The sequence below is a fragment of the Lepidochelys olivacea genome, assembly GCF_965140295.1.
Source record: "Lepidochelys olivacea isolate rLepOli2 genome assembly, chromosome: 1".
In the NCBI taxonomy this organism is placed as follows: Eukaryota; Metazoa; Chordata; order Testudines; family Cheloniidae; genus Lepidochelys; species Lepidochelys olivacea.
The window spans coordinates 211602013-211629260 of record NC_140411.1 but is presented as its reverse complement, the minus strand read 5'-3'; the positions used below and the strand labels follow the sequence as shown (position 1 = coordinate 211629260).

At 46.9% G+C, this 27248-nt stretch overlaps 1 protein-coding gene and 1 long non-coding RNA gene across 2 annotated transcripts; both read right to left on the bottom strand.

The window, feature by feature from the left end:
* Positions 1–1173: 1173 nt before the first annotated feature.
* Positions 1174–23532, bottom strand: LOC311514964 (cystatin-B-like). Its single transcript, XM_084617717.1, has 3 exons — positions 23334–23532; positions 6719–6820; positions 1174–5524 (listed from the first exon to the last, which is right to left on the bottom strand). The coding sequence occupies exons 1-3, from the start codon at positions 23397–23399 to the stop codon at positions 5396–5398; spliced, it is 297 nt and encodes a 98-aa protein (XP_084473843.1). The 5' UTR covers positions 23400–23532; the 3' UTR covers positions 1174–5395.
* LOC311514965 lies at positions 7949–12711 on the bottom strand. Its single transcript, XR_014710002.1, has 3 exons — positions 12498–12711; positions 11485–11641; positions 7949–8374 (listed from the first exon to the last, which is right to left on the bottom strand). It is a non-coding gene; the product is annotated as an uncharacterized lncRNA (long non-coding RNA).
* Positions 23533–27248: the final 3716 nt, after the last annotated feature.

Genomic DNA, 27248 nt, shown 5'->3' with positions numbered 1-27248 from the left:
GTGGTCAGCAAGGCCCACATGAGCAATTACTTTCAAAGTAGGGTGGACCAGGCCATCTCAGCCTTGACTGTATGGTTGAAATGGAATAGCAGATGCAGGAAATCTTCAGGATCAGATGACACCTTCACAGACTTCTAGAAAGTGAGATTGAGCTTTGCAACTTGCGACTTACTCAGTTTACTTATCACTTTTGCTAGGTAAAAAGAAAAGGAGTACTTGTGGCACCCTTAGAGACTAACCAATTTATTTGAGCATGAGCTTTCGTGAGCTGTAGCTCACGAAAGCTCATGCTCAAATAAATTGGTTAGTCTCTAAGGGTGCCACAAGTACTCCTTTTCTTTTTGCGAATACAGACTAACACGGCTGTTACTCTGAAACCTGTCATTTAGCTAGGTAACACATCTGCTAGGTATGTATGCCTCTGCCCACCCAAAGACCCAGGCAAGTGATCTTTGCTGCACCAGCCTACACTTTGTCATCTTGAGTGTAAGACCTGCCTCCCTGAGGCTTCTCAATACCTTCCCCACTTCAGCTTTGTGCTCCTCCCTGATGTGGCTAAATATAGTGATGTGATATCAATGTAGCTGATAGCAAAGTCCTGGAACTCCTGTAATATCTGATTAACCAGCCTCTGGAATATGGCTCTTGCATTAATTAGAAGGGTAGCACCTTAAATTCAAAATGTACAAAATCATTGTTTACCACCATCACTTGGTTAAATCCATAGTAGCTGATCATCACACCATATTTCATGCATCATTTTTATAGTAATTTTTCTTGACATCACCACCCCAGATTTTTACAAAGCATTGAGTGTGCAAGGGCAGGTATGGAGTATGCTACTTTGTAGAAACATTGATCCTGGGATCATTTCTTTCTCTGCATCCTGAGTATTGTGAATTCCCCATAACACTTTTGACACTGATATTAACCAGGTTTACCTGAGAGTGCCCGGGGAGTATTTCCCAGATTAGGGGAGTCCTGAGGAAGTAGTTCATTTGAGTCATAGTTACTTATTTTCCATAATCTTGAGATGAGGTAGGAAACGGCTTTTGCAGGAGATAATATTAACTAACATTGTGGTTGGTACATATGGATTTCTGCATATGTTGCTTTCTATGTCTGTTTCCAGAATTTCTCTGATTCTCTTAATATGTCATTGTTTATATTACATCAGCACAAAGGGACACTTTAATACCAACTTTTCAATACATATTAACCTAACGTACAACAGAGATCAAGATAAGTATACAGAAAAAGTAGTATGATGGGCCACTCAAAGTACAGCCAAACAGACACCACATGCCAATTAATCTCTTCTTCCTGAATAGCTCAGCAGCGATCATTTTTTCCGATGTCAGCTGCAGCCAAATTGGTGACATTCTCATGTGAGATATGATTAGTGAGCATTATTCACCAATTTCAAACATTAGCTGAAAACAGTCACGTGAGAAGTGAGCCAGTCGTGTACTAGAATTTGTGTTGTATATATAACAATATTTCCTTAGCATTGAATACTTTGTTTTACAATGCATGGAGACCAAGATCATATGAATATAATTTTCCCGCTTTAGCAATATAGACAGTACAGAGTATAATACACACATAACAATGTAATATATGGCCTGCATTCTTTTACTATTTTCTGAAAAAGGTCTGCAGAACAGGTGACCCAGCTTCCTTGGGTTCCTGTTAGAATACAGAACATTCCTGACTTCAGAATTTGAGCCACAAATTAGTTCCACCTTATTCTGAAATCTCATTACACCAACAAACTAAGAAGGGCTCTTCTTTTTCTTCCTTCTGTTAATCCCATCAAATGGGGTCCATTCTACAAGTCCTCTTCCTCAAGAGTGCCATCTCCTCAATCACACTACATGCTAACATGCCTTCCTTTATGACAACATCTCATCACTTCTTGTTGGGTCAGCCTCTGTCTTTTTCCCCATCAATCTTAATCTGTTGGACTGTTTTACCCATATAGTTGTCAGGACTGGTCTGTAGAGATGCATTGGTGGTACAGTGGTGAGCATAGCTGCCTTCCAAGCAGTTGGCCTGGATTTGATTCTCGGCCAATGCAAGGATGCATTTTGTCCTTCTCTGAAATTAGTTTTGTGGTGAGGGATAGCTCAGTGGTTTGAGCATTGAGCATAAACCCAGGGTTGTGAGTTCAATCCTTGAGGGGGCCATTTAGGGATCTGGGGCAAAAATTGGGGCTTGGTCCTGCTTTGAGCAGGGGGTTGGACTAGATGATCTCCTGAGGTCCCTTCCAACCCTGATATTCTACATGACCAAACCATCTGAGCCTCCACTCCCTCATTTTTTTTTGTCTGTAACACACACATTCTCCATCTAATCTTTCTTACGCCACTTGTCCATCTCAGCATTTCAATTTCTCCGGATCATTTGCTCGTTGTTGCCCAACACTGAGTGCTATACATTAAAAATGGAAGGACCACCGTTTTGTAGACTTTCCCTATGAATCTTACTGGTTTCTTCCTGTCACATTCTGCACCGCTTATCTCTTTCCATTAGAGCCAGGCATTTCTTATCCGAGCTCTACTATTCTCCTTCACTAACCCAGATTTGGGAACCCAGATACTTGAAACTTTGCATTTTCAGTCCTGTCTGCCAATCTAGTTTCAGGGAGAATTCGTCAGCGTTCACATTACTGAAATTACACACCTTGCCCTGTTTTTCCTCTGCTTATTTTGAGCTCATGTTTCTCCAACACATCTCTCCATTTATCAAGATCCTCTCCTCACGGCACAGAATTTCATTTTCAAACCACATGCAGCAAGGTGCCTCCTTCTGTATGTTTCTTGTGACGGTATCTAGGACCAGGATAAACAAGGGCTCTATGCTGATCCCTTTTGCACTCCAACCTTTAATGATAGTTCATGTGCTTCAGCACCAGAAGTTCTGACTGTTGGTGTTGCACCGACATATATGGCTCCAATAAACTGCACCAAGTTCTGCACAATCTTCCCCCTCATGCACCACCAGAGGACTTCCCCTGGAACTCAGTCAGAGGTTTTTTCCAGATCCCTGAATTTCATGTGAATACTTTTCCTCTGCCAGAACCAATTCCAAGCCCAGTTGAAGGTTGGCATCAGGTTGTGCAGCTGGTTGTAAAAATTTGCATAAATTGACACTGAGTCTTGAAATGAATCAAGAAAATGAGGGGTATTCTAGAAACGATGCACAGTGCCCCTGCCCCAATGTGGTGGAAAGCTGGCCAGGGCTTTGGTCCAGCTTTGGACATGCGCCGCTAAAGAAGCTACCCCAGAAAACTAAGATCAGACAGGCAAGTTGGAATGTCGGCACACTAACTGGCTGTAGCTTGGACCCAGCAGAGACACTGAAGAGGAGGAAGGCACAGAGAGCATACATCCAGGGAACAAAACAGAAAGGGGAAAAGGCCAAAGAAATTGGCAAAGAATACAAAATACTGTGGGGGCTCCAACTCAAGACATGGAGTAGGCATAGCCCTTGAGAGTAAAATAAAGGAAAGAGAGGCTGACAGTAAATAGAATCAGCTTAAGAGTAGCCAAGCTGGCTTTTGAATGTGGCTTGCTAAACATAGTTAGTGCATATGCATCCCAGTCTGGCCGTGGGCAAGATGAGAAGTCAAGTTTCTAAGAAATGTTAGGCACTGCTCTTTGCCAAATTCCAGGAAATAGTTATCAGCGGCCACTTAAATGGATGTGTTAGAAGAGACAGGTATGGAAATGAAGTGCTATTATTACAAATCTCAGAAATTTCTGAATTCTCTTTTGTAATCAGGGTTAAAAAGTGTCCTCTCAGTCAGTAAGTTCCTTCTCCTCACCCCAATATGCTCTGGATCTTGGCAGCACCATTTCTGCTGGATGGATACTGAAATGAAGTTTGTATTCCAACAATGCGCTGTACCCTATATATCCCAGGGTTTTCTAGCCCATTAAATCCACAGTATTAAACCTCAACCTTTCCCTGCTCCTGATGAGAGCTTCACAGAGCCTCCTGCTTTCTCTCATAGTCAGCTGAATTTTCTGACTATCCAGATATTTTAGAACACCTTTCGCTCCATTTCCACTGAATCCATTTCACTCTGTGCCACATCAACTCATAGCAGCTGAAGAAGCACACCGCCTTTTCCATACTGAAAATCTTTCAAACTCCTGGGAGAAAGTCTCAATGCAAGTTAGATTCCTAACTGCCATTTGTTCTTTGAAAAATCTCCTCTTGTATGTCCTTCAAAACTTACTTTTACCATAGTTGCTATTTGCTTTGGGGTCAAATCTTTCAAAAGTGACTACCTAAAGTTTGGCTCCTAACTCCATACTTAGGTACAGTCATGTTGCACCTCTATTGCCTTTCTGGTCTCTCTGAATGCACCCCTCCCTCGGTGTTCGGCTTCTCCTTACCTGTGTCTCAGGGGAATCTTATGATTATTCCTATTGATGTCTACACTTCAAGCTGGACGTGCAATTCCCAACATGAAGAAACATACCCGGGCGAGCTCCGATTGAGCTAGCTTGCTACAAATATAGCATAACCTTTGTTCAACCAGTTAATGAGTAATGATACTTAGCTCTTATATAGCACTTTTAATCTGCACTTCAATGGCAGCTGGTCTGTCAGGGAGATTGCCCTTTCTTGGGGTTATGAGGAAGATGGCCCTTACAAATAAAACAATCCAAATCAACACATACATCTTCAACAGCTAAGAGAACAGAGCGAAACTCCTGCTAAATACACCCTGTACCTTCTGTAGAAATATCTGCTTAGAAGTGCCTATGTGGTTTGAATGCCTTACAAAGACTTTTGGTGAAGAAGCACTGTCATATCTGACGTGTCCTCTATTAGGAACTATATCATATCCTTGCAGGGGGGTGGATTTGATCGCCTAGGAAGTGCTTCTATTTCAAATGAGTATGATCCTATTTCTTTTCACTTTTTCAAGTTTGCTCCAACGTTGTAAACCTCCATCTTTAGTTCCCTAACAATAACATGGGTTTGTTCTTTACAATTTATTGAATAACATTGCCATTCTGTAACAGGTCTAGAAGAAATTCTAATTCTTATACTGCTTTATGTCACAGTTGTACTGGTTACACTCCCTTTTCTTCTAGCTCACAACAGATTCTATGGGCATGATTCTCTAGTCACTTACATGGAATTTACGCTGGCATAAAACCATTGACTTCAATGGAACTATGCCTGTTTTACACTAGTGTAAGTGAGGAGAACCATTTCCGTTCTTTTGGATACTGAGGAGGGAGGGAACTCTACAAAAGGAACTGATTTTTCAGACAAGATTTTTTAAATGCACTTTCATTCTATTCATTTGTATCGGAAACATCACTTTGTAGCCTATAAAAAAAAATTTGAGAGGGGCTCTTTGGAAGAGCCTCTAAAAGTAAGTCAGCTCATCATGCTTAGTCTTGCTGCTCTGATAACTGGAGAGGCTCAGAGGTTTGTTCTCATGAGGAAGGCTTTTGAACACTCGCAAGTGCAAGAACTCCTCATTGCCAACATGGACCTGAAAGGTAAGAAGAAAGGGACAGTAAGTTCCATGGAATAAAAGCCTTCCAGGGACAGGACATTTTAGCGAGTGTGTGTTTTGGGTTGGGGGAAGGGAAGAGGGGGCCAAGGAAAGGCTGTCTTCTTGTTGGGGCACAGATTAGGAGTCATGAGCTCACTCCCTGGCTTTTTCACACATTCATTGTGTGGCCTTGGGGCAAGTCACTCAGGCACAGAAAGGTTGTTTCCCATCTGTAAAACAAGGATAATCAGATTTGTTTACCTGGCAGCTGTGGTGTTATTTATTAATGCAGTGAGGTGCTCTAATCTAATCTGGGACCACAAACACTAAAACACCTTCATCACAATCACATGGTTGTTGCATGGGGTCACTACAGGGAAGAGTGGCTCGTTTGGGTCCATATTAAACAAACATACAGTGGGTTTTTCCATCTCCCTCTCCAAGGACACTACCAGCAAGTCACCACCTGGGAACACTTTGTTCCCAGTTCCTTTTTTCCCTGACACAGGGTCCCCCTTTCCAGGCCTCTTTGCCTGAGAGTGACCAGTCCTCCCACAGCCTTTTGCTCAGGTCTTCACCCTGAGGGCTCCCTCTCTTCCAGCATTCCATTCCTCCAGGCCAACCTGCCCGTCACACCTACCCCTTTCCACTCAGGGGAATCCACCCTCCTGCAAAAACCCTCAACTTCTGGGCTTAGCTTCCCCTGACTGGGCTAGATCTTCCCCTTTTCCTAGGGGACACTGCCTGAGGCTTCTGCTTTTCATGGGTCCCTAGCTTTGGTCTCCTCTCACCAACAGCCTTCCTCCAAGCTCCTCACCAGCAGTTCATAGTTAGTGTTCTTCTAAACTCAGCTCTCTGCCAAGCAACTCCTGCCAGCTCTTCCTCGCTGCTTCCTGTTTCTCTCTGCGTGCGTGCGTCTCTCTCTCCTCCCCATGGTCTCAAACAGTTCTCACCTGCCAATCTCACCCCCCCACCCAGGGCCCAAGTGCCCTCTTTTAAGCCCAAATCGGGGGTGAGCTGATGAGCAATAGGTGCCCATTCCCTCTTCAAGGGGCCAGTCCCTCTGTGGCACCCATTCTAAGGGCCAAATCACAGGAACCTCTTTGTATTTAACTAATTGAACAAGAATGAAGTATAAGATACTACACATATAAAATTCAAATTGAGAGCCCATTCCCCTCTGCCCTGTACCTTGATAAAGTAGTTTATTCCAGCAACCAGCTGAGTTTTAAACTCCACAGCAGTGAAGACCTCAAATTTCTTCCCTTCTTTTTCTTCCACCTGAAGCTTCACCTTAAGAAGAAGAAGAAAAAAAGAGGGTTTTACTAGTTATTCAAGGCAGACGTAAAGTCTGGAACCCATGAGCTCCACTGTTAGTGTTTCTAAGATGCGGTACAGGTCACACTGCCGTGGTGTCTCTGGACATGTTGCTCTTCATGTTTCTCAAAAACATAATGGCTAAAATGTGAGATGTTCCATAAAGCAAGATGTCAAGGTTCCTTCCCCACTCTGAACACTAGGGTACAGATGTGGGGACCTGCATGAAAACCTCCTAAGCTTACTTTTACCAGCTTAGGTTAAAACTTCCCCAAGGTACAAACTATTTTACCCTTTGCCCTTGGACTTCCACTGCCACCACCAAACATTTATCTGGGTTTATTTTTATTAGGAAAGCATCGTTTGGAAACGTCTTTCCCCCCAAAATCCTCCCAACCCTTGCACCCCACCTCCTGGGGAAGGTTTGGTAAAAATCCTCACCAATTTGCATAGGTGACCACAGACCCAAACCCTTGGATCTTAGAACAATGAAAAAAGCATTCAGTTCTTGAAAAGAAACATTTTAATAGACGAAACAGTAAAAACAATCACCTCTGTAAAATCAGGATGGTAAATACCTTACAGGGTAATTAGATTCAAAACACAGAGAATCCCTCTAGGCAAAACCTTAAGTTACAAAAAAGACACACAGACAGGAATATTCATTCTATTCAGATCAGTTTAATTTTCTCAGCCATTTAAAGAAATCATAATCTAACGCATATCTAGCTAGATTAGTTACTAAGTTCTAAGACTCCATTCCTGTTCTGTCCCCGGCAAAAGCATCACACATACAGACACAGACCCTTTGTTTTTCTCCCTCCTCCCAGCTTTTGAAAGTATCTTGTCTCCTCATTGGTCATTTTGGTCAGGTGCCAGCGAGGTTACCTTTAGCTTCTTAACCCTTTACAGGTGAAAGGGTTTTTCCTCTGACCAGGAGGGATTTTAAAGGTGATTACCCTTTCCTTTATATTTATGACACAAGATGTAACAGATATGACAATTTCTTGCAATATCCCTGAAAAACCTTACTGAATGAAGTTCAAGTATCTTTGGGATCCAGGGAATTAAATATAAAGGTTATGTATTATTGTGGGCTGGGACTGTGTGATCTCTCTCTAGGGGGGAGATGTGATATGAACCCTGGGAAGTGTTATGACCTTCAACTGGACTGTATTTAATAACGTGCCAGACAAGAATGAACTTTTGGGACAAACAGTATCAAGTGGTTTGCTTGGGCCTCCAGGGGGAGGTGAAAGCAAATTCCTCACCTCCAGTTATGCCCAAAATCCAGCCTTTTGAAGCTACACCCTGAGGAGAGGACCATTTTCTGCTGATCACCTGTATTCAGAGTCTAAAGATCAAAGGCCCAAGCTGTATAAAGGGGAGACTTAACTATTCTGAGCTAAAGGTTGTTATGAACTCGTAACCACAACCCCCACCCTCCCCATGTGCAGTTTGAAGGACAGACTCCTACCAGAAAGAGCCGGTGGTAACCTGTAACTGCTGGCAATTGCAGTTGTTCATAGCCTGTGGAGAGAAAGACAGATGCTGGCCTGTTTAGGCAGTCTGGTTTGCTAGAAATATCACAGTGTGGGCAGAGAACTCTGCAGCCTGGAAAAACCCTGGTCAGGAGGGAACGAGATACGTGTCTCCACCAAAAGTGACAGCTAAGGATCAGGGAGCCTAGAGTGGATGCTCTTGAGGGAGCACTGAGGGGAAATACAAGTGAAGTTGCCCTGAGTTGTGACACAGGGTCACCAATTGGCCCTAATTCTAGACAGGCAGTGAACCTGGGGAAGCAGCATGGTTCAGCAGACATGGTATGAGGCTGGAAGTCAAGAGATTTGGCTTCTAAATCCAGCTAGCCAGCTAGTTTGCTATGTGACCATTGGCAAGTTATTTCCTCTGTCTGTGTCTCAGCTTCCCCTTCTCTACTGTGGGAAAATCATACTGATCCACCTATGCGAAGTGCTTTGAAATCTGCAGCTGAAAAACACTAGGTGTCAAAAACACACAAAACCATTCCTCTTGACAAAAGTCCTCTTCGGATCCATCTTCCTTTTCAAAATTAAAAACTTATTAACACCTGGATGCACGGAAGAACTCAGACTTTGTAACAGAGGCATGGCGCCTTTTGCACATCTGTGATTTTCACGGCATGTCACTGCGATCCACAAAGCCTGAGTTAGGCACCTAGGTTCCCTGTACAACGAATGGGGAGAGAGGGGCATCTTAGACTGCAAGCCACAAAAAGGCAGCAAGCTAGGCAGGGAGCTGCCTAAGCTAACAAAGGCTAGCCGATGCTGACAAAAAGGGTATGCCAACCTCCACTCCTCCAACAGAGATTAGTGCCTATGCCCAGGTTGCAGGGAGGCGCCGCTCTCTGTTTAGTGATTCACGAACAAAACCCTCCGCCTGGTGTCAGGTGGCTTAGGTGCCTAAATAGTTTCTTGTGGGAATGAGTTAGATGCCTGCCTTGCCCATACAAAACAGGGGAGGGGGAGGACACAGGAGGAGGAAGAGCCAGGCTTTTCAGCCCACGGTTCAGAGCACTCACCTGGGATGTGGGAGAACTAGATTCTTCCCTCCTACACTTAGGATTTGAACAGGAGTCTCTCTTCTCCCCCTTTTCTCCCCTCAAGCCAAGAGAAGAACTGAACCTGGGTCTCCCACATCCTAGGTGAGTGTGATAACCACTGAATTATGGGGTATTCTGATGTGGGGCTCCCTCAACCTGTCCTGCTGAGGATCAATAAAGGAAGAGTCAAGCGTGGGGGGACTGGACTCAGGGCCTCCTACCTCACAAGTGGGTGCCCTAGCCACCAGGCTATAGAGTCTCTCTCTCTCTCTGACTGTTCCATGGTGTACAAGTACTTACACAGCACTGCCACCTCTTCCTTCAGCCAGATTTTGAATGAGACTCTGTCTGGTAGGTGGCCTCTGGGCACACTTACCAGAACGTGGGCCCTGCACGTGACTTACGCAGCTGACTGCCTGTCTGGCTCTGGCTCGTGGATCACTCCGAGGCTTAGGATGGAGATAGGCATTTGGATGTCTGGAGAGAGGCAGCAATGCGCATACTCAGAGGCAGAAACTTAGGCACCTTGGGAATTTTTACCCTGAGACTTTGGCATTCGGTGAATTTAGGCACCTACAGGATTTGGTGGAAATTTTGTGGATTGCCATGGAGCCAAAACCAAGACTTGGAACCTAAATCTGAGCCTAAATTATATTAAACCCAGCTACATTACTGTTAGGCAAGAGGGTTTGGGGTTTTCCTCCAATGCTCCCCACTCCCATTCTCCATCCATTGTATTGTAGTTTAAATAAATTACTGAAATAATTGAAACTAGAGGACTTGTATTGCATTATTTTGACAAATAAAATATACAGAATATTGCAGAATTTTAAAATATTGTGTACAGAATTTTTAATTTTTTGGTGCAGAATTTTTTGGTTTTTTTTGCACAGAATTCCCCCAGGAGTAAGTTTTTAAACCATAAAATAATTTGGTGCTGAAGTAATGTCCCATTTCCTACAGGAATATAAGCGAAGGCCAGTTAAGTGAGGCTTTAGGAAGTCTGTTTAATGGATATTTCACAGTATGACACTTATGACTGGTAATAATAATAAATAAAAAGTGTTATAAAGTAATAAAGTTTTGCATTTCAAAAATTCTTTGATCATTGATTGAGGTTTACAACCCTTTGTGAGCTAGGTATTCTTAGTCCCATATTACAGAAAGGAAAACTGAAACACAGAGAGAGGAAGTGACTTGTCTAATATCACAGATAGAGGCAGTGATAGAACCTGAGAGAATTCACAAATTACTGTTGGTCTTTCTGTGCTCAGATTACTGAAGAACACTAACTACAGCATACGCTTTAGGTCAGGGGTGGGCAAACCTTTTGTCCTGAGGGCCACATCTGGGAATAGATTTTGTATGGCGGGCCACGAATGCTCACAAAATTAGGGTGCAGGAGGTGGTGATGGCTCTGGTTGGGGATGCAGGCTCCACGGTGCATGCTCTGGGGTTGGGCTGGGGATGAGGAGTTTGGGGGCTAGGAGGGTGCTCCAGGCTGGGACCAAGGGGCTCGGAGGGTGGGAGAGGGATCAGAGCTGGGGCAGGGGGTTGGGGTGAGGGAAGGGGTTCAGGCTCCGGCTTGGGGTGTAGGCTTTGGAGTGGGACTTGGGATGAGGGGTTTGGGGTACAGGAGGGTGCTCTGGGCTGGGATCAAGGGGTTCAAAGGTGTGGTTCCTGGCCAATGGGAGCTGCAGGGGCGGCACTTGGGGTGGCGACAGCATGCAGAGCGGAGGCCCCTGGCGGCCTGTACACATAGGAGCCGGAGGGGGGAGGCATGCTGCTGTTTCTGGGAGCAACGTGGTGCGGCCCCCGACCCTGATCCCTGGCTGGAGAGCCAGAAGGGCCAGTGTGGAGCGGCCCCCAATCTTGCTCCTCGGCTGGAATGAGGCAAGTCCCAGACCCCGCTCCCTAGTGGGAGCTCGAGGGTCAGGTTAAAATGGCTGGTGGGTCGGATCTGGCCCGTGAGCCAAAGTTTGCCCACCCCTGCTTTAGGTTGAAGAGAGGGATATTTCAAACTTTACCTATAAGGACAAGGAAAGTTAATGATACTGACCAGTAATGCAGCCTTGTAGTGCCTCAACCCCAGCTCAATACAGCTGGTCTCACCTCCTTTGGGTGCATGGCTATGTATCCCTCCACCTCTCTGCTGTGCAGGAACACAAGCAAGGAGCATATACACAATCCAGCTCAGAAAAGGAAATTCCTGTTCCCTGTAAATATCCATTAAACAGGAGGAAAAAAACATTTGCCATTGTATTGCCGAGTCAGCACACCTGCTCCCACTCCAAGCACAGAAGGTTCCAGCTGGCTGCTCCTCAGGCTACTTCATGAAACTGTGGAGTGGAAATGTACCTAAAAGATTCCTGCATCCAGGACTCCCCCCACCCCCTGCAGGAGAAAAAGACAGGACCAAGAACTCGCTCATTTCACAGTCGAGCTGAGCTCTAGGCCACTTGTACTAGCACCTTCCCTCTCATAGGGCATGAGGGGGAGCTCTGGCCACTCTGTATGCTGTCTGTCACAGGGGAAGAGCTCCCGTCCCCACCTGTACCCCCCACTCATAAGAGTACATCTTACTGTAACTCCAAAACTGAAGCAGTGAAGCTCTAACTCTCCCCATGCAAAATGCAAATAACCCCCAGCAATCTTGTATTTTACAATGGGAGAATACGACCCACAGAGAGTACAGTCAATCTTAGCCCAATTCCTTTTCCTACAGCGCTACAGGTAAGGATATTACTAAGAGCCAGACAGTGGACTGAGTGTGCCTGTCACTGCATTAGCAGCCAAGCTGCTGCTGCTGTGAACACTCTGTGTAAACACAACTGAAGTGCTGATGAGCTAATGTTGCAGCACTAAACCCGAAAGAAAAATCCAGTAATATCATGACCTTCCCCTCAGTGATTCTAGACCCTGCTCTGAGTGTTCGAGGCTAGGCAGACAACCTGGATCAGCATATTTTGTTTTTCCACCCTAAAGCAGAACACTTGGCTCCACAGATGCAGATGAGCCACAGTCATATGTAGCCCGGGGGCTGACGTTATTACCACAGAAACACCGACTCACAAGAGCATGCGACTGATGGGCATCACCAGTCCCAGGAGGGAGGGGAGCTCACAGGAGAAGTGGTTCTGTGGTCCAGAAGGAGGGAGGAGGTAGACCAGTAGAGAGTCTCTGAGTAAAAATAAAAGGGTTAAACAAAAATAGGGTTTATGTAATGGTGGGGTGTTTGTGTGTGTGTGTGGTGGGGGAATGCTACTATAGACCACTAAATCAGGGAGAGAAGGTGGAGGAGGCATTTCTAAACAAAAATATCCAAAACACAGGATCTGATAGTAATGGGGGACTTTAACTACAGACATCTGTTGGTAAAGTAATACAGCAAAACACAAAAATCTCCAATAAGTTCTTTGTATGTATCCAGGACAAGTTTTTATTCCAGAAAGTGGAGGAAGTAACCAGGGGCACAGCCATTTCAGACTTGATTCTGACCAGCAGGGAGGAATTCGTTGCGAATCTGAAGGTGAAAGGCAATTTGGGTGACAGTGATCATGAAAAGATGGATTTCATGATTCTAAGGAAAGGAAGGAGTGAGAGCAGCAAAATAAGGATAATGGTCTTCAAAAAAGCAGACTAAAACTCAGAGAACTGGTAGTTAAGGTCCGATGGGAAGAATATCTAAGGGAAAAAATCAGTTCAAAAGAGCTGGCAGTTACAGAATCATAGAGGTTAGGGTTGGAAGAAACCTCAGAGGTCATCTAGTTCAACCCCCTGCTCAAAGCAAGACCAGTCACCAACTAAATCATCCCAGCCAGGGCTTTGTCAAGCTGGACCTTAAAAACCTCTAAGGATGGAGATTACACCACCTCCCTGGGTAGCCCATTCCAATGCTTCACCACCCTCCTAGTGAAATAGTGTTTCCTAATATCCAACCTAGACCTCCCCCACTACAACTTGAGACCACTGGTCCTTGTTCTGTCATCTGCCACCACTGAGAACAGCCGAGCTCCATCCTCTTTGGAAAACACCCACCCCAGCCCAGGTAGTTGAAGGCTGCTATCAAATCCCCTCTCACTCTTCTCTTCTGCAGACTAAACAAGCCCAGTTCCCTCAGCCTCTCCTCATAAGTCATGTGCCCCAGCCCCCTGATAATTTTCATTGCCCTCCGCTGGACTCTCTCCAATTTGTCCACATCCTTTCTGTAGTGGAGGGCCCCAAACTGGACACAATACTCCAAATGTGGCCTCACCAGTGCCGAATAGAGTGAAATCATCACTTCCCTCAATCTGCTGGCAATGCTCCTACTAATGCAGCCCAATATGCCGTTAGCCTTCTTGGCAACAAGGGCACACTGCTGACTCATATCCAGCTTCTCATCCACTGTAATCCCCTGGTCCTTTTCTGCAGAACTGCTGCTTAGCCAGTCAGTCCCCAGCCTGTAGCGGTGCATGGGATTCCTCAAGGAGACAATATTAAAGACACAACTATAAACTATTCCGACGCAAAGGAAAGATTGGAAGAATAGTACGAGGCCTATATGGCTCTATCAGGAGCTCTTTAATGACCTGAGAATCAAAAAGGAATCCTACCAAAAAGTGGAAACGTGGTCAAATTGATAAGGAGAAGTACAAAAGAACAGCATAAGTGTGTAGGGACCAAAATCAGAAAGGCTAAAGCACACCTAGCAAGGGACATAAAAGGCAATAAAAAGAGGTTACTTAAATACATTAGGAGTAAGAGAAAGATGAAGGAAAGTGTAGGTCCTCTACTTAGTGGGGAAGGAGAGCTAATAACTAATGGCATCAAGAAAGCTGAGTTGCTTACTGCCTATTTTGCTTCAGTCTTCACTAAAAAGATTAATGATGACCAGATACTCAACACAATTATTGACAACCAGGGGGAAGGAATGCAAGCCAAAATAGAGATTGAAGAAACAGGTTGAAGAATATTTAGACATGTTAGATGTATTCAAGCAAGCAGAGCAGATGAAATTCATCCCAGGGTACTTAAGGAACTAGCTGAAGCAATCTTGTTAGCAATTATCTTTGAGAACTCCTGGAGGATTGGTGAGGTCCCAGAAGATCGGAGAAGGGCGAACAAAGTACCTATCTTTAAAGGGGGGGAAGGGGACGACAAGGAGGACCCAGGGAATTATAGACCAATTAGCCTAACTTCAATATTTGGAAAGATACTGAAGCAAATTATTAAACAATCAATTTGTAAGCATCTGGAGGATAATAGGGTTATAAAAAATAGTCGGCAGAACAAATCCTGCCAAACCAACTTAATTTTCTTCTTTGATTGGATTGCTGACCAAGTGGATGGGGGGGGAAGTGGAAAACATGATATACTTTGATTTTATTAAGGCTTTTGACACAGTTCTGCATGACATTTTCACAAGCAAACTAGGGAAATGTGGTCTAGATGAAATTACTATAAGGTGGGTGAACAACTGGTACCCAAACAGTAGTTATCAATGGTTTGCTGTCAAATTGGGAGGGCACATCCAGTGGGGTCTTGCAGGGGTCATTCCTGTGTCTGGTACTATTCAATATTTTCATTAAGGACTTGGATAATGGAGTAGAGAATATGCTTATAAAATCTGCAGATGACAGCAAGCTGGGAGGCGCTGCAAGCCTTTTGGAGGACAGGTTTTAAATTCAAAATGACCTTGACAAATTAGGGAATTGGTCTGAATTCAGCAAGATTAAATTCAATAAAGACAAGTGCAAAGTACTTCACGTAAGGAGGAAAAAATCAAATGCACAATTACAAAATGGAAATAATTATCTAGTTGAAGTGCTGAACAGGTTCTGGAATTTATAGTGGACCACAAACTTACTATGTCATCAATAAGATGCAGCTGCAAAAAAAGCTAATATCATTCTGGGGTGTATTACAGGCGCATTGTATGGAAGACACAGGAGGTAACTGTCCCCCTCTACTCAGCACTGGTGTGGTCCCAGATGGAGTCCTGTGTCCAATTCTGGGCACCACAATTTAGGAAAGATGTGGATAAATTGGAAAGAGTCAAGAGGAGAGCAATAAAAATGCTAAGAGGTTTAGAAAAGCTGACCTATGAGGAAAGGTTAAAAACAACTGGGTATGTTTAGTCTTGAGAGAAGAAGACCGAGAGACCTGATAACAGCCTTCCAATATGTTGATGGCTGTTTTAAAGAGGAATGTGATCAATTGTTCTCCATGTCCACTGAAGGTAGGACAAGAAGTAATGGGCTTAATCTGCAGCAAGGAAGATTTAGGTTAGAAATTATTTCCTATTATCTAATTATAAGGGTAGTTAAGCTCTGGAATAGGCTTCCAAGGGAGGATGAGGAATCCCATCATTGGAAGCTTTAAAAACAAGACGGACAAACACCTGTCAGGGATGGTCTAGGTTTATTTGGTCCTGCCACAGCACAGGGGGCTGGACTTCTACCTGCTGCACATCCTCTTGTAGCTTGAAAAGTTTGAGGCTGGCCAGTCAGAATCATGTATGGGAGAGTACATTAGGATGAACCAGCAGCAACATGGACCTGCCACACTAGCCTGGGGCACACTGAAATGACTCCTCATGCTATCCAGAGCATGCCTATTTGCATTGTGCTGTGAGGTTCCCAGTTCTCTGACACTCCCTCTTGTGAGGTTAGGAAGGAGGTAGGGGATGTCTGGATGGAGAAACATTGCATAAGGCTCTGTGAGAACATAGGGTGTTGGGCTGGTGGATATAAGAGGGAAGGTGAGGGCAGAATACCATATGTGAAGAGGAGTCTCTATCCAGTGGGATATGGTATGGTTTTGTAACTGTGTAGGCAGACTGTCTCTGGAGTTTCTGTATGCTGTGTAAGGAATCAAATCCACAGAGAGGTTTTGAAAACTTATAACAGACTTTTGGGAAACACTTAAATTGGACTTAGCACTACATGCTTATTCTATTTAAAAATTAGCACTATCCAAAAATCAATGTAGCATGTATTAAACAGATTTAAAACCAGCTAAATTACATCAAAAAAGTAATCATTTAGCAGGGAATTATCATCCATTCTGGGGGTGTTTCTGGTGGGGCCCCATAGGGATCTGTTATTGGCTCAATGCTATAAAATTTGTGTAAGCAGAGTCAGGATGAGCTCCACCCTGACATCTGGTGGTGAGTTGTGGCAAGTTGTGGAAAAGAACTTCAGGGGCCAATCTCATTTGCATAGACACACCCACCCCGCCTAGAATGAGACCATAGCTGCCCAAATGGTCACTTTGGCTGCTGTGGGATCCCCAGTGTCTCTGTTATGGGGGCAGGAAGAATAAATTCTTATTACCCTGATTACGGGAATCAAGGACAGTGGAACTGTACTTAGCCTTTTGTTATGATGGAGGGACTCACCATCAACTTAGTAGCACTCGCTAGGCAAGGGACATGGGTTCCAAAACTCTGTGAATCGAGAGAGGTTGGGGATAGGTATTAATACTTGGTGGCATAGGCTCCCTTGATGAGGGCCTTACATGCTAATTGCACTTCCTCCTCTCTCCACTGTGGAATATCAGAGCTAATTTTGATTCCATTAGGAGTCTAGTTATAGGCTGTTGAGCTGAATTCACTTTGGGCTAATGGTGTACCAGCACTGAGGCTTCCCTACTTCAAGCTGAAATCACAAAAGAGCTAAACTTACTAAGAGCTGAAATCACTGAGTGTTGTGTTAAGTAGTGGGGGAGCCTGAAGATATATGGCGGAGCAGTTTGCGGGACAGCTGGCAGAGCAGCTGGTGCAGCAGAGCAGTTTGTCGGATGCCTGGAGCAGCTCATGGGGTGGCTGGCAGAGTGGAGCCCCATGGAGAGGTGGGGCAATCAGCTTTGGACCATGTAACGTGCCTCTTAACACCCCCCCACCCCCATCTCGGGAGGTAAAACTCTGCAGATAAACTTTCGAACTCTGGGGCTGCCCTGACCAGTGACAGAGACTTTTGGGTCATGGGACTTTGGGTGATTTTGGGTTGCTGGACTCAAGAACCAAAGGGAAAGGACACACCCCAATTTGCTTGGGGTGGGTTTTTTGCTCATGAGTTGTGTTATGAATCCTGTTGGTGGTGTTTCCCCAACATAATGCCACATTGTTTCTCTCTGTTATTAAAAGGCTTTTTGCTACACTCAGACTATGTGCTTGCGAGAGGGGAAGTATTGCCTCTTGGAGGCGCCCAGCAGGGGTGGTATATATTTGTCCCAGGCCACTGGGTGGGGGCTCGAGCCGGTTTTGCATAGTCTTATTGGAATGGAACCCCTAGATACTGAACCCGGCCCTTGTTGCTGCCAACACTGACAGGCAGAAGGGTTACATTTGTTTATCCATGCATTATGTCTTGGAGAAAATATAAAATTGCGGCTGGCAAATTTTGCAGATGACACAAAAAATTGTGGAGGTGTAAATAAGAAAGGACAGTTCTACAGAATGATCTGGGTCACTTGGTAAACTAGATTAATTTAACAACATGCACTTTAATATAGCAAAATGCAAGGTCATACTTCTAGGAACAAAGAATGCAGGTCACACTTACAGAATGTGGGAATATATCCTAGAAAGCAGTAGGGATGTAAAATGTTAACTGGTTAACCGATAAGCATCGGTCTTACCAGTAACGTATTCAGTTCATGTTTAAATGCCTAATGTGTACACGAAAAACACCACAGCAGTACTATTTCATAGGGCAGCGGTTTTCCAACATTTTTTCTGGGGACCCAGTTGAAGAAAATTGTTGATGTCCGCAACTCAACAGAGCTGGGGATGAGGGTTTTGGGCGGGGCTCAAGGCTGAGGTAGAGGGTTGGGGTGAGGGCTGTTGGAGCTGAAACATCCCTCTGTTTCATGTGAAAAAGACAGCAAAAATCAAACAACGCTGACCGTGTTTGTTTCTGGCAGTTCAAGAAAATGCAAAGCACAAGACTGACACCAGAGCATGTAAACATGTTAATTTTTCTTAACAAAAATCAGCAGTAGAGTTGAAATTCTAATCGGACTTTTTGTGTTTTTGGATGGCTCAGGAATATTACGGAAAAAATTAAACAAAAAAGTGGGTTTCACACATAAGACTGTCTGTTTTTGTTGTTAGTAAAGGCACTTGACAAAGATAATATGTGTGTGTGGTAGATTCATGGTGAACTTGTTAACGGTTAAACGGTTAACTGATACTTTTAAAAATGCTATTTACAACCCTAGAAAGCAGTGACACCGAAGAGGATTTAGGATCATTCTAAATAAGCAACTGAACATGAGATCCCAGTGTGATGTACCTAAGACGGCAACATGATCCTTGGATGTAGGAGCAGGATGGCAAGTAGAAACAGGGAGACGATATTACCATCCTGTCCAGCATTTAGTGAGACCATTACTGGAATACTCTGTCCAGTTCTGGTGTCTACACTTCAAAAACAATGTTGACATACTGGAAAGGGCTCAGAAAAGAGCTACAAGAATGATGCAAGTTCTGGAAAACCTGCTTTACATTGAGAGACTAAAACTCTGCCTGCTTAGTTTATCCAAGAGAAAAGAGATCTTGATCACAGTCCATAAGTAACTACATGGGAAGATTTCTGATAGTAGCAGGTTCTTTACTCTAGCAGACACAAGCATAATAAGATCCAATGGCTGGAAGTCAAAGCTATATAAATTCAGAATAGAAATAAGGCCTACAGAGGAGCATGGGCATATAGACTCCCCTGCCAGGGCCATATGCCACTGATCTTGAGCAACATGTGCAAATGCAGGGCTTTTTGCTGCCACTCCAGACACAGCAGAGGGGCAGCTATTCCCTGCTAGCCCGCGTATCATCCCAACACAGATAATCATACCCTAAGATTTTATTACAGGGATGAGTTGTCCCTTTAGGACTCTGAGAAGGAAACATCTTGGTGAGAGTGTACCTCTCCCTAAACCTGCTGCCAGACTGAAATCACTGCCTTCACTGCAACTGTGTTCTGCTTCCCAAAATACTTGAAATGCCTCTTCCGGATGGGGCTGAATGCAGAAGGGTACAATTAATTGAACATGAAGCCCTCTCCAATCCCCCACTGGCTTCTTTCACTCCCCAGTCTGCCTCCAGTCACCCGCTTCTGCCACATCCTGCCCTTCCCCCACCACCCCAGAGCAGCTATCTGGAGTCTCTTTGGTCCCTCCCGCTACCTGGAGCCTCCTTCGTGCCCCTCTGCTATCCCCCAAAGCAGGATTTCCCCCGAAAGACCATCACACTGCAAGGTGTATCATAGTCAAACAGCTTCACGTCCTGGCTCTGAGCCCAAAAGTACTCACATTCCCTCACACACTCACACCGTTTTGCTGTCCAGATCCCAGGCTATCCCCATTCCTCCCCCCTCCCCCGCCCCAATCTCTGCTACTTGGCTCATTTGGCAGGTCAGAGGAATGTCTGGTGGTGGGGGGAGGGAGTGGTGATGTCAGGCGGCTCGGGCCACCCCAGCGCATCCTGTTTTCAGTTTAGGGAAATATGGTCACCCTACACATACTCTGCACTGCTGACAAGTTGCCAGCATTCTGCAGTTATCACCAGGAGGACTACAGTCAAACACCAAACACTCCTTTATAGAAAAATCCTATAGAATGTAATAGAGGATAAAAACCTTTCTAGAGAGTGTTGCAATCAATCTGCTGTATCATACAGCGAGGATATAATTATCTATTGAATCCTACAGGATGGTTTAAGAAGTCTGTACAAAAGATCCTATTCTCTCCTAAACTCTGTAGGCACAATGGCCACACAGAGGAGTAAGGGGATAACCACCTTACTCCCCTTCTTGGGCTAACTACATCACAGGTAGAAGCAAGTGGGGGAGAGAGGGAGGGAAGGGAAAAGCAGCCTCTGCAGAACTGCTAGTCCCCCTCTTGTGCAGATGGGTGGGGAGTAGGGGAGCCAGGGCTCTGTCCCCCAACACACCAGCCAGCATGGTTGAGGTGGCATGCCATGGGAAGTACAGTAGAACCCCATTTATCCAACCCTCCGTTATCTGGCTCTCTGTATTAACCGAACAACTTGCGCACACACAGGAAATTGACCTCACGTCTGTAACCATAGTGTCTTTTCAGCCGTGTAAAACAGTTTGTATATTCTGTTAAGTAGCTAAGAAGACGTTCTCATAAACTAGGGGAAACTGTTCCCAGAAAGTTTGTGGATGATACCAAGCTGGGAGGGGTTGGAAGTGCTTTGGAGGATAGGATTAAAATTCAAATAGATCTGGAGAAATGGTCTGAATTAAATAGGATGAAATTCAATAAGGACAAATGCAAAGTACTCCACTTAGGAAGGAACAATCAGTTGCACACATATAAAATGGGAAATGACTGTCTAGGAAGGAGTACAGCAGAAAGGAATCTGCGGGGTCATAGTGGATCACAAGCTAAATGAGTCAACAGCATAACACTGTTGCAAAAAAAAAAAAAAAAAAAAAGCAAACATCATTCTGGGATGTATTAGCAGGAGCGTTGTCAGCAAGACACAAGAAGTAATTCTTCTGCTCTACTCCATGCTGATTCAGCCTCAACTGGAGTGTTGTGTCCAGTGCTGGGCACCACGTTTCAGGAAAGATGTGGACAAATTGGAGAAAATCCAGAGAAAAGCAACAAAAATGATCAAAGGTCTAGAAAACATGACCTATGAGGGACGATTGAAAAAAACTGGGTTTGTTTAGTCTGGAGAAGAGACAACTGAAGGGGGACATAACAGTTTTCAAGTACATAAAAGATTGTTACAAGGAGGAGGGAGGTAAATTGTTGTCGTTAACCTCTGAGAATAGGACAAGAAGCAATGGCCTTAAAATGCAGCCACGGCAGTTTAGGTTGGACATTAGGAAAAACTTTAATTGTCAGGGTAGTTAAGCACTGGAATAAATTGCCTAGGGAGGTTCTGGAATCTCTGTCATTGGAGAGTTTTAAGAGCAGGTTAGAAAAACACCTGTCAGGGACGGTCTAGTCCTACCATGAGTGCAGGGGACTGGACTAGATGACCTCTCGAGGTCCCTTCCAGTCCTACAATTCTATAAGGCGGGTATGTATGTTTTAATGCTTTTCTGGGCAGGGTCAGCTAGTTTAAAAGCAACTTCATATTTTAAAATAATGGATAAAAAGCTCTTTGCCCATTCTCCTAATTATCTGAATTTTGGATTATCTGATCTGGCCCAGGTCCCAATTAGATCCGATAAACGGGGTTCTACTGTAATTTGTTCCAGACAGAGGGTTGGCAGAGATAACTTTTCCCCTGGAGCAAGGGGGAGTCTAAATTCCAATCTGGTTTCCGGTCTGCCCTTGGGACTTCACACAGGTCCAGGGACCCCAGAACCAGAGGTGTCAGGGGGGCCATAGCCCTCCCACTTTTTGAAAGTGGATAGGCCTGGGCCCTCCAATTTTTGCCAGGGCAGACCCTGCTCCCTTCTCCCCGAGGCCCCACTCACAAGGCAGGCCAACATGGAGCCTGGCTGGGGAGCTGGGGCAGTTGCGTGTGGATCTTCCATCTGCCCACGGTGTGAGAGCAGCCCCAGGCCTGTGTCCCCACCCCCAGGATCCGCACCGGGCTGTGGAGGTGGAGGGTCCATGACTCCGCATGGCCTCCCCACAGCTGCCCGCACAGCTCTCAGGAAGGGGGGGGGAGGGGGAGGGCTTGGAGCAGCTGTTTTTGGCTCACCCTGAACAGGCACCCTGGCCCACTCTGGCTTCCGGTTTGGCTGGGGGCAGGCCCCCGGTGCCCCCACTTTTGGGAAGGCTCCAATGCCCTTGCACAGGTTTCAGTGCAAAGCCAGAATTGAGCCCTATAAACATTTTAAAGTAATTTTTATAGACCCCCCCCTTTTGATTTCATCCTTATTAAATTATGTAATACTTCTCATTTTTGAAGAATTTTTTGGGCAAATTTCGAAGCCTCTCCTTTCCGGTGGAGGATTTCGTTGTGTGTTTCAACAAGACATAAAACAATCTCCCTCATTCAGAGTGTCCTTAAACGACAGTCCCTGCTCTTGATTTACAGGCCCCCACATTCCCGTGCAGAGGCGAACCTCCTGAGAAATCATCACTGGCATCACCACACTTTTTTACTCTCTGCAGCAGACAAGTACCTCATGCCCTGAGCAGCAGTTCTGCTTGTCACTCAGTTTCCATTCTCAATACACGCTGTTTACGAGAGAAAAGTTGCTTTTATTTTGTAGTGCGTTGCCATTTCCCCCCTCTCTGTAGGGTGACCAGACGTCCGGTTTTTAGACCCTCTTGAAGATGTCCCAACTATTCTTTTTAAAAATGGGCAAACTGTCCCATATTTTCTGCCGGTCCGCCCTCCATCAGTACCAGCGGGTCCTGCTGCCGGCTGGATCCCTACTCGCCAGCTGCCTGCCCACCAGCGGTGGGGTGGGGAGTGGGGGTCCAGTGGCTGAGGGTGGGGCTGGGTGTGCAAGGCTGGTGGCGGGACAAAAATGCAGCGCGCGGGGCTGGCCGCTCCTGCCGGTCTGTCAGCGCAGCCCCTGCTGAATGCTGGCTCTTGGTCAGCAGGGCCCTGCCCCCGTCCCGTTTCCGGCTGTCGCTGGCTGCACGCCGTGAGCCGTGGCGGCTGCTGAGAGTCAGCAGGTGCCCCACAGCGGCTGGTTATGTGTCACCTCTGCTACCCCCCCATCACCCCTTTACCTGCTCCTCCTCGCTCTTTTTAACAGGGGCTCAGTCCACTCCATGTTAACGTGAACGTGTGCACTGCATCACTCCGATTGCTCGCCGCTGAACTCACCTGAACAGGAGTCATTTTACCAGGTGTCTCAGACCCAGCACAGGGACGCGAACCACGGGCACCCCGCCGCTCCGCCAGGCGCGCTGGGTGCAAAGGCCTCCTTGCCCCCCCCCGCGGCTTAGCGGCTCCGTAGCCCGGCCAGGCGCCCTCACCTCATCGAGGATCTGCTGCGTCTCCGGGGTAGCCGGCCGGACACCCGTCAGCCCGCCACACTGCATGATGGCGGCAGCTGAGCGCCGAGCTCCGAGTCCGCCACCAGCCAGGCCGAAGCCACGTCGCCGGGAGCGAAGGTTCCGTCACGTGAGCTCAGCCCCGGCCTCCCATTGGGCGGGCTGGAGGAGAAGGTGGGTGCGACTCTGAGACGCCCACGCCCGCGGCCTGACCAGGCTCCGGGCCGGGGCGTGTGACGGACGGGCGCGTCCCCAGCCAGCCAGCCAGCCAGCGCCCCGCCCCGCCCCGCGAGCCCGCCCGCCCGCGCGCCGGAGGCTGGATCCCGCTGCTCTGCCGGGCGGGACTCGGGGCGCCAGCGCCTCCTCGCCGCTCAAGGAGCGCGGTGGGGGCCAGGGCGCGGCCCCGTGGAGCGGGGACGAGGACGCCCCGGGCAAGCGGGGGGAGCGTAGATCTCGGAGGCGCGCCGCACCGTCCTTTGAGCGGCGTTGGGAAGAGCCCTGAGCGCTCGCCCCTGGCTGCTGCCGCGCCCTGCGTGAGCCCGGGCAGGGCGAGGCCAGTCCGGCGCACGAGAAGCGGCTCCAGGCAGCGGCAGCGCCCGCGCCCGGGGGCAGGCATGGGCAGCCCTACTATCCCATGATCACAGCACTGCAGTGGGTCAGTGCGGCAGGTAAACAGCGGATGCTTCGGCATTGACCCCACGTTTAATTCACTCATTGTATATAGAAAGTGTATGCAGGTGGGGAGCACGCTTTAAGACCTCTTTCCACCTACCTTGTGCTGCAGGAGACAGGGAGACCAGCTACTTGCGCTGGGGTCTCTGTATTGTTGCCAACTTCTGGAAAAGTTTTGCAAGGGACACTTGGCCAAATATGCTGGGTTTCTGGGGTCACTGAAAGTTTTGTGTCAATTTTGAAGAGGTTTAAGATTCATAAACTTTATAAACGTTAACTACTTAATGGCCACAAGTCTGCTGTGGTGTTATGTCCATTTTACAGATGGGGAAATTGAGGCTCAAATAGATTATGGTTGACATTTTCAAACTTGGGTGTATAAAATCATGAATCTATCCATCCAAGTTGACCTGCTTTTCAGATGTGATGAGCATTTTCAGACCTCATTACTTTCAGTGGAAGTTGGGGTGCTCAGCATATCAGGATTTAAATGCTTAAGTTTAGGGACCCAGGTTTGAAGATTCTGGGTAATGGATGCCGACCCCTATCTGCGCCTATCCTTGCAACAAAGCCCATTACCAACTCTGTCCACATATCGATTCAGGGGACACCATCATAGGGCCTAATCACATCAGCCACACTGTCAGGGGCTCGTTCACCTGCATATCTACCAATGTGATATATGCCATCATGTGCCAGCAATGCCCCTCTGCCATGTACATTGGCCAAACCGGACAGTCTCTACACAAAAGAATGAATGGACCCAAATCAGATGTCAAGATTTAACACATTCAAAACCAGTCAGAGAACACTTCGGTCTCCCTGGACACTCAATTTCAAACCTAAAAGTTGCAATTCTTCAACAAAAAAAACTTCAGAAACAGACTCCAACGAGAAACTGCAGAACTGGAATTAATTTGCAAACTGGACACCATTAAATTAGGATTGAATAAAGACTGGGAGTGAATGAGTCATTACACAAACTAAAAACTATTTCCCCATGCTAATTTTCCCCCTACTGTTACTCACACCTTCTTGTCAACTGTTTGAAATGGGCCATCCTGATTATCACTACAAAATTTTTTCCCACTCCTGCTGATAATAGCCCACCTTAATTGATTGGGGGGAGGGATAGCTTAGTGGTTTGAGCATTGGCTTGCTAAACCCAGGGTTGTAAATTCAATCCTTGAGAGGGCTATGTAGGGATCTAGGGCAAAAATTGGGGATTGGTACTGCTTTGAGCAGGGGGTTGGATGAGATGACCTCCCAAGGTCCCTTCCAAACCTGATATTTTATGATTACTCTCATTAGAGTTGGTATGGCAACCTCCATTTTTTCCTCTGCCTTGATGGATCCTGAGCTTATTGGTGGATTTGCTCGCCTCAGAAGCTCATGGCAGCCCTCAGTTTGACCATTTTCATGGCTCAAATCTGCCATTCACTCAGGTAGTCTCATCACTGGCCAGCACGGGGAAAAGAAAGAACAATCCCCACAGTCTCTGCTGATCCACCAGGTGGAGCAGGGAACAGACCAGAGACCTTCCACAGTCGAGGTCAACTCCTCCGGTATCGAGTTGGGGGGATGGAGGGAACCCGGGCCCGCCCTCTACTCTGGGTTCCAGCCCAGGGCCCTGTGGATTGCAGCTGTCTACAGTGGCTCCTGTAACAGCTGTGTTACAGCTACAACTCCCTGGGCTACTTCCCCATGGCATCCTTCCAACACCTTCTTTATTCTCACCACAGGACCTTCCTCCTGATGTCTGATAATGCTTGTACTTCTCAGTCTTCCACTAGTACGCCTTCTCACTTTCAACTTCTTGCACCTCTTGTTCCCAGCTCCTCGCACGCACACCACAAACTGAAGTGAGCTCCTTTTTAAACCGAGGTGCCCTGATTAGCCTGCCTGTCTTAATAACAGGTTTCAGAGTAACAGCCGTGTTAACTTGTATTCGCAAAAAGAAAAGGAGTACTTGGGGCACCTTAGAGACTAACCAATTTAGACTAACACGGCTGCTACTCTGAAACCTGTCATTATGCAAGTCACTGCATGTAGCCGTACGGAGTGGAAATCTTGTCTTAAGAGATTCTAGCAGCCTCTAGATTGGCTGCAGGTGTTCTAATCAGCCTGTCTGCCTTAATTGTTTCCAGAAAGTTCCTGATTGTTCTGGATAGGCGCGCCAAGCTCTTCTGCCGTGACTACACTCGGGGCACCAGCCGACGGCGAAATGCGGCGATAGAGCAGCTGGAACGGGAGGTCTTAGAGATGGAGAGGCGCCTGGCCGCCGATCCCGAGGACCCGTCCCTCTGCGGAGCGTGCCGGGAGAAGCGGGAGGAGCTCCGGGCCCTTGAGGACCACCGGGCCCGAGGTGCCTTCGTTCGATCCCGCATCCGCCTCCTTCGGGAGATGGACCGCGGCTCCCGCTTCTTCTATGCCCTGGAGAAAACGAGGGGGGCCAAGAAACACGTCACCTGCCTTCTTGCGGAAGACGGCACCCCCCTCACGGGTCCGGAGGAGATGTGTGGGAGGGCCCGTGACTTCTACACAAGCCTTTTCTCCCCGGACCCGACCGATCCTGACGCTTGCGAGGTGCTCTGGGAGGAACTCCCCACGGTCAGCGTGGGCGACCGAGACCGACTAGAGCTGCCTCTCACCCTGGCCGAGTTCTCGGAAGCCCTCCGTCGCATGCCCACCAATAAATCTCCGGGCATGGACGGGCTGACCGTGGAGTTTTACCGCGCGTTCTGGGACATTCTCGGCCCAGACCTAGTCACCGTCTGGGCTGAGTCCTTGCAGAGCGGGGTCCTCCCTCTGTCATGCAGGCGAGCGGTGCTCGCTTTGCTGCCAAAGAAGGGGGACCTCCGCGATCTACGAAACTGGCGTCCCGTCTCACTCCTTAGCACGGATTACAAAATCGTAGCGAAAGCAATCTCGCTGCGGCTGGGGTCCGTGATGGCGGACGTGGTCCACCCAGACCAGACCTATACTGTCCCGGGTCGCAGCATTTTCGACAACCTCTTTCTCGTCCGAGACCTTTTGGAAGTCGGGCGGAGAGATGGTCTATCGTTCGCCCTCCTGTCTCTTGATCAGGAGAAGGCGTTTGATAGAGTAGACCATGGGTACCTCCTGAGCACTCTGCAGGCGTTTGGATTTGGACCTCGGTTTGTGAGTTTTCTCCGGGTGCTGTATGCCTCCGCGGAGTGTTTGGTTAGGCTCAACTGGACCCTG